General features: G+C 50.2%; 1 protein-coding gene across 1 annotated transcript; it reads right to left on the bottom strand.

Moving 5' to 3' along the window:
• Positions 1-2,557: 2,557 nt before the first annotated feature.
• Positions 2,558-7,057, bottom strand: LOC137432228 (glutathione S-transferase 3, mitochondrial). The gene is given in 5 exon segments (XM_068123974.2): positions 2,558-2,856; positions 2,858-2,883; positions 3,646-3,718; positions 3,981-4,103; positions 6,819-7,057. Coding segments are annotated over 5 exon segments (438 nt in total). The 5' UTR covers positions 6,945-7,057; the 3' UTR covers positions 2,558-2,766.
• Between the last annotated feature and the right edge of the window lie 953 nt (positions 7,058-8,010).

The following is an 8,010-nucleotide window of genomic DNA, read 5'->3' as shown; positions in this document are numbered from 1 at the left end:
GGAATCAGAATCATTGGAATCTCCCACAATGAAGCTGATTCTGAGGAATTGGAATCAGAATCATTGGAATCTCCTGTGATGAAGCTAACTCCGAGGAATTGGAATCGTAATCATTGGAATCTCCCGCAATGAAGCCGATTGTGAGGAATTGGAATCAGAATCATTGGAATCTCCTGCGATGAAGATGATTGTGAGGAATTGAAATCAGAATCATTGGAATCTCCCGCGATGAAGCCGATTCTGAGGAATTGGAATCTCCTGCGATGAAGCTAACTCTGAGGAATTGGAATCAGAATCATTGGAATCTCCCGCGATGAAGCTGATTGTGAGGAATTGGAATCAATCATTGGAATCTCCCGCGATGAAGATGATTGTGAGGAATTGAAATCAGAATCATTGGAATCTCCCGCGATGAAGCCGATTCTGAGGAATTGGAATCTCCTGCGATGAAGCTAACTCTGAGGAATTGGAATCAGAATCATTGGAATCTCCCGCGATGAAGCTGATTGTGAGGAATTGGAATCAATCATTGGAATCTCCCGCGATGAAGATGATTGTGAGGAATTGGAATCAGAATCATTGGAATCTCCCGCGATGAAGACGATTGTGAGGAATTGAAATCAGAATCATTGGAATCTCCCGCGATGAAGCTGATTGTGAGGAATTGAAATCAGAATCATTGGAATCTCCCGCGAAGAAGCTGATTGTGAGGAATTGGAATCAGAATCATTGGAATCTCCCACGAAGAAGCTGATTGTGAGGAATTGGAATCGGAATCATTGGAATCTCCCGCGATGAAGCTGATTGTGAGGAATTGGTATCAGAATCATTGGAATCTCCCGCGATGAAGATGATTGTGAGGAATTGAAATCAGAATCATTGGAATCTCCCACAATGAAGCTGATTGAGGAATTGGAATCAGAATCATTGGAATCTCCTGTGATGAAGCTAACTCCGAGGAATTGGAATCGCAATCATTGGAATCTCCCACCATGAAGCCGATTGTGAGGAATTGGAATCAGAATCATTGGAATCTCCCGCAATGAAGCCGATTGTGAGGAATTGGAATCAGAATCATTGGAATCTCCCGTGATGAAGATGATTGTGAGGAATTGAAATCAGAATCATTGGAATCTCCCGCGATGAAGCTGATTCTGAGGAATTGGAATCTCCTGCGATGAAGCTAACTCCGAGGAATTGGAATCAGAATCATTGGAATCTCCCGCGATGAAGCTGATTCTGAGGGCCTTTCTCTCACTCACCGCAGGCAGGTTGGTGGTCTTTTTGTCTTCTACCGACTCTTCTCCGGCCTTGCCCCCCCAGCTCTCTCTGGGCTCTGTCCCCCAAATATTCCTACAGGTCGCACAAGATCTGCCTGCAACCCTCTTATGGTTAAAGTGCCAAAGTCAAGACTCTCTGCTCAGTGCTCACCTTCACTCCTTCATTCCTCTTTACTCCTCTTTTCTCCTGCCTCTGGAACAAACTCCCTCACTCTCTTCAATCCCACTCCTCCCTCCAGGTCTTTAAAACAGCTGTTCACCACTATCTCTTATCTTCCCCCATCCAAAACCTTCATCTTTCTACCCCCATTAATACACCTGAAATTCACCTCCTTCAAATTCCCAACTTCTTTCCTGAAATTCCTAGTAGTGTTCATTTGCTTTATCCCGTGTACCCCTCCCCCCCTTCCCCAGCTCTCCCCCTTCCACAGATCTACCGACGTCCCTGTTCTCTTGTGTGTTTCCCTCTCTCCCCCTCTTGTCTCCCGCTCTCTTCTTTGCATGTTTTATGTATCTGTGTATGTTTTCATGTTCAATGTGTTATCTTTTTACACGAGCCTCGATTCTGTATACAAAAAAACATGCTTTACCTCATTTCTCTGCATGGGTTATAATCAAAACATACCTTTCGTATAAGACATGTTGAATGTTCAAACGTACACACGACCTGGGTAGCGACCAAAATGGCAGATTGAGATGTCCAATTTGATTTTTGTTTTCAATTTACAATCGTGGCTGAAGTCGGCCGAGGTCGGCCTGGACAGCCTGAGTAGGAGATCATCATGTAAGATGATTAGATTATCATATATGTAGATCATCATCATATATGATTAGGCCGAAAATCCCTGGTGTTGGACGAGCGGCTAGGGTGCCGGCTCTAGGATCCTAGGATCCAGGGTTCGAATCCCGGTCGATCGCTGAATTAACGCCAGGGGGGTTGACTCAGCCTGTCATCCTTCCGAGGTCGGCTAATTGAGTACCAGTTCACTGGTAATTCCCTGTTTGTCGTTAAAGGTGGCAAAAAGGGCATCCGGCCGTAAAACATTGCTTCAAATAGGGGACCGAAAAACAACAACAACCACGGTTCCCGAAAAAGGCCAACCCCCGCAATGGCCTCTAAAGGTGGTTAATTTTATATATTTTATATGTACACCAGTCAGATTATCATGTATATATCAGCTGATTAAACTTAAAGTAGCAGATTACAGGTACCCAAAACTGGCCAGACATCATGTTGAATGTTTATCAGGCTTGGTGGACTGACTCGACCTTCAGAATAGGTTTATCAACTTTATTGCATTAGAAACATCATTGGTCTTCAGAACTACTGCATTCTATGAGATGAATCGATGATTCTGTAAACGAATCTACCATATGTCAATTCCGAAAAAGATAAATCATCAGTTATCAGGTCTCCATTGCATATAAATCTGAGAAAATGACGTTTGATTAGCGTCATAGCGGTTACATCGATTGTGCGTCGACATCAGTCGTCGATTAGGCCGAAGAAATGGAGAGACTGCAAGGCTGTGTACAGGGACAGGGTCAGAAGGCCGAAAAGCCCGATGTACCCGTTATGCTCCACGCAAGCGCTTCTCGGGATCTGGGGAGAGGGAGGGAGGGAGGGGGTGGGGGGGAAGAGGGAGGGAGGGAGGGGGTGGGGGGGAAGAGGGAGGGAGGGAGGGGGTGGGGGGGAAGAGGGAGGGAGGGAGGGGGTGGGGGGGAAGAGGGAGGGAGGGAGGGGGTGGGGGGGAAGAGGGAGGGAGGGAGGGAGGGGGTGGGGGGGGGAGGGAGGGGGTGGGGGGGAAGAGGGAGGGAGGGAGGGAGGGAGGGAGGGGGTGGGGGGAAGAGGGAGGGAGGGAGGGAGGGGGTGGGGGGGAGGGAGGGGGTGGGGGGGAGGAGGGAGGGAGGGGTGGGGGGGAAGAGGGAGGGAGGGAGGGGGTGGGGGGGAAGAGGGAGGGAGGGAGGGGGTGGGGGGGAAGAGGGAGGGAGGGAGGGAGGGGGTGGGGGGGGGAGGGAGGGGGTGGGGGGGAAGAGGGAGGGAGGGAGGGAGGGAGGGAGGGGGTGGGGGGGAAGAGGGAGGGGGTGGGGGGGAAGAGGAGGGGGTGGGGGGGAAGAGGGAGGGGGTGGGGGGGAAGAGGGAGGGGGTGGGGGGGAGAGGGAGGGGGTGGGGGGGGGGGAGAGGGAGGGGGTGGGGGGGGGAGAGGAGGGGGTGGGGGGGGAGAGGAGGGGGGTGGGGGGGGAGAGGGAGGGGGTGGGGGGAGAGGGAGGGGTTGGGGGGGAGAGGCACAAAGACCTAAATAAGTACTATTCCGAATGACCGTCATTCTAAAGCAAAACGACACGCGTTGATGGAGCACCTCACCTCCGGTGTAGTATCCGTGGGCGTACGTGAATCTGCTGGTCACCCAAATGGCTCCAAGAACAGCAGCAGCTACCTGGGAAGCCATTTTTAATTGTTGTTGTTCAAACTGTAGTTGTTATCCAGGCTATCGGGTTAGTTGCGTCATGAAGGAATGTAGAAGGCCGAGAAAGCTTTCCATGAGATATAGATAGGGCCAGAAGGGAAGGGGGGAGGGTTAAGGGTTATCCAGGAAGGGAAAAGGGAAAATATGGAAGAATGGAAGGAGGAAGAACCAGGAGGGTGGAAATGTGAACACAAGATGTTTTTACGTGTCAATGATTGAAGAACGAACTTACGGGATAGGCAAGACCAGCTATGAGCTGGAATATCATCCAGAACGGGAGCGCTTCCAGAGTATTCTGATGTGCCCGTTGCACACAGTTGAACAAATGACTTTTATCACAATACATCTGAGGATACTGGAGGGAACGGGGAAGAAGAAAAGGTGGAAAAGTTTACAACTGAGATCATACAAAGGGAGCATGAAACCAACATGTCAGCACGACCACCCAGATCATACAAAGGGAGCATGAAACCAACATGTCAGCACGACCACCCAGATCATACAAAGGGAGCATGAAACCAACATGTCAGCATGACCACCCAGATCATACAAAGGGAGCATGAAACCAACATGTCAGCATGACCACCCAGATCATACAAAGGGAGCATGAAACCAACATGTCAGCACTACCACCCAGATCATACAAAGGGAGCATGAAACCAACATGTCAGCATGACCCACCCACATTGCGTCCACACACCCTTCCCTAATGAATCCTTCTGGAATGAGCACAAGGATACTCCATCAAGGCAAATGAAGTTTTGGAAGGAAATTCGCAATAAACAAAATGTGGCTCTGATAAAGTCCATGTGATGTAACGAGGCAGGTGACATGAATTGTCAGCAGAGCAGGTGACATGAACTGTCAGCAGAGCAGGTGACATGAACTGTCAGCAGAGCAGGTGACATGAACTGTCAGCAGAGCAGGTGACATGAACTGTCAGCAGAGCAGGTGACATGAACTGTCAGCAGAGCAGGTGACATGGACTGTCAGCAGAGCAGGTGACATGAACTGTCAGCAGAGCAGGTGACATGAACTGTCAGCAGAGCAGGTGACATGAACTGTCAGCAGAGCAGGTGACATGAACTGTCAGCAGAGCAGGTGACATGAACTGTCAGCAGAGCAGGTGACATGAACTGTCAGCAGAGCAGGTGACATGAACCGTCAGCAGAGCAGGTGACATGGACCGTCAGCAGAGCAGGTGCCATGGACCGTCAGCAGAGCAGGTGACACGGACTGTCAGCAGAGCAGGTGACACGGACTGTCAGCAGAGCAGGTGACACGGACTGTCAGCAGAGCAGGTGACACGGACTGTCAGCAGAGCAGGTGACACGGACTGTCAGCAGAGCAGGTGCCACGGACTGTCAGCAGAGCAGGTGCCACGGACTGTCAGCAGAGCAGGTGCCACGGACTGTGAGCAGAGCAGGTGCCACGGACTGTCAGCAGAGCAGGTGCCACGGACTGTCAGCAGAGCAGGTGCCACGGACTGTCAGCAGAGCAGGTGCCATGGACTGTCAGCAGAGCAGGTGACATGGATTGTCAGCAGAGCAGGTGCCATGGACTGTCAGCAGAGCAGGTGCCATGGACTGTCAGCAGAGCAGGTGCCATGGACTGTCAGCAGAGCAGGTGCCAAGGACCGTCAGCAGAGCAGGTGCCATGGACTGTCAGCAGAGCTAACCAGAGAGTTTTGGGGGTTTCTGAACAACGAGCGACACGGGAACATGTCTGATGCAATCTTGTGCATGCAACATCTGCTGTGCACATTAGGAATGTTGCAACGACGCCCAGGATCAGCCAAAGCAGCCAAACGACATTCCGTGCTTCGTCCTCTCCCCCCTAAAGGTCTCTACAGGTGCACACGGTCCACCATGAACCCCCTCCTTGTGAAGCTCCCAAAATCCAGGATCACTGCTCACCTTCACTCATTCGTTCGTCCTTATTCCCACCTGCAGATCAAACTTCCACATTCTCTTAAATCTCATTCTTCCTTGCAGATCTTCCAGCCAGCTGTTCACCCCATCTTAGATCGCCCCCCATCCAAAACCATGATCTTTCTACCCCCATTAAGCCCCCCCCCCCCATGCCCACTTCCCTCACTCACCTCCATCTCAGATCATCCCCATGCAAGGCCAGGACATTTTCTACCTCCCCCCTAACCCCCACCCTACCCTCTCCCTCACCCCCACCCCACCCTCTCCCTCACCAGCCCACCCCCCCCCCCCCTCCGTAAACACTTGCAACTTCTTCTCCAAAACCGCTGATGGGATTGCGACCAAATTTGGCACAAATGATATTTTTTTGTGTTGTGACTAAAGTTTGTTCACGGCATTAAAAAAAAATCGGGGTCTAAGTGGATCCAGGTTTTACCCCCAAAACAGGTATTTGCTTTCTTCTCAGAAACTACACACGCAATTTCAATGAAACTTCACCACAACCTTAATCACCAATGATGTACCAATGTTTGTTCAAGGCATTAGAAAAATTGGGGTCTTAGGAGGTATATGGGGTTGGGGGAGATGGGGTTGTCCCCCAAAATAGGTATTTATTTGTTTGTTTAAATTCTTATGATTATGTTAGTATGATTCTACATGCTGCCCTGTCTTCTAGCAACCATTGAAATTGCTTTCAAATACCCTGAGTTGGTGCAATATACTGTTTATTCTACCAGGTGAGCACCAGGGGTATTGCCCCTGTTTCCCTTCCGAGAGGTTGCTCCTGCCTGATCCTGTATACATATTAGGCCCTATCCATTATCGTTACCCGCACTCCTCGTCCATTTGAATTGTTCCTCAACCCTGTTCGTGTTTCTCTCTCTGTCGATCCATCGTGTTCTTGCTCTTCCATGAGCCTCGACTTTCCACACAAAAACAATAAACGATAGGAATCACAAACCCTCTAACATTTGTTTTTTCAAACGTTCATAATTTATAAACATTTGGTGTTTTCTTTGACGTTAGAAAACAAACTTAATTCGGAAAAAGACAAGAAAACACAAACAAATGCAGCAATATATTTTAGTGTTACAATACACCGCCCGGTCGCCATTATCACCACGTCCTCTCGGACGTACCTTCACGTTGTACGTCTTACGTGCGTTCATGACGCGGGAAGCGAGGTACATGTTCATACCCCAACTATACAGAAACACCAGCACCACGTATCCGAACTCGTCCGGTAGGAAATCCAGCGAGCCCATGTTCCCTCACGTTCGGCGATACAAGCAGATAAAACGAGGATCTTGAAGCTTTCAAGAGACAAACTGCACCACAACCACCAAGCACGCGTGCAACGCAATACCAACTTCCGGTAATGAAGAGGTAATTTGAATAAATTATGCAAAGCATTCCATGAGATGGACCAATCGCGTTCCACCCTATCGGAGCAACATGGGCAATCCTATTCAGGGGCCGTCTATTTATTACGTACGCTCGGGTTGTGCAGTAGTAATACATAATTGCAAAATATAAAAAAGAAAAGTAAGACAAGGGAAGATGATTATGACAGTGAAAGTAGGTGAGGGAACTTTGAAATTATTCAAATGGTTCCCAATCGACTTAACCAAGCCCTTCAACACCACTGAAGTCAAGCTAACAGGCCCATAGTTCCCCAATTCCTCTATGGAGTCTGGATCCCTTATTAAATAAGTTACATTTGCTACTCTCCAATCCTCTGGTACCTGTCCTGACTCAATTGACGTGTTACAGATATCCGCTAATACCACGTTTATGTGCTGTGCCACCTCCTGCATGCTGTTCCACCTCCTGCATGCTGTGCCACCACCTGCATGCGGTGCCACCTCCTGCATGCTGTGCCACCACCTGCATGCTGTTCCACCTCCTGCATGCTGTGCCACCTCCTGCATGCTGTGCCACCTCCTGCATGCTCTGCCACCTCCTGCATGCTCTGCCACGTCTTGCATACTCTGCCACCTCCTGCATGCTGTGCCACCTCCTGCATGCTGTGCCACCTCCTGCATGCTGTTCCACCTCCTGCATGCTCTGCCACCTCCTGCATGCTGTGCCACCTCCTGCATGCTGTGCCACCTCCTGCATGCTGTGCCACCTCCTGCATGCTCTGCCACCTCCTGCATGTTGTGCCAGCTCCTGCATGCTGTGCCACCTCCTGCATGCTGTGCCACCTCCTGCATGCTCTGCCACCTACTGCATGCTGTGCCACCTCCTGCATACTCTGCCACCTCCTGCAAGCTGTTCCACCTCCTGCATGCTCTGCCACCTCCTGCATGCTGTGCCACCTCCTGCATG

This window comes from Myxine glutinosa, chromosome 8, assembly GCF_964187855.1.
Source record: "Myxine glutinosa chromosome 8, kmMyxGlut1.1, whole genome shotgun sequence".
In the NCBI taxonomy this organism is placed as follows: domain Eukaryota; kingdom Metazoa; phylum Chordata; class Myxini; order Myxiniformes; family Myxinidae; genus Myxine; species Myxine glutinosa.
This window is presented reverse-complemented; position numbering and strand designations above follow the sequence as displayed.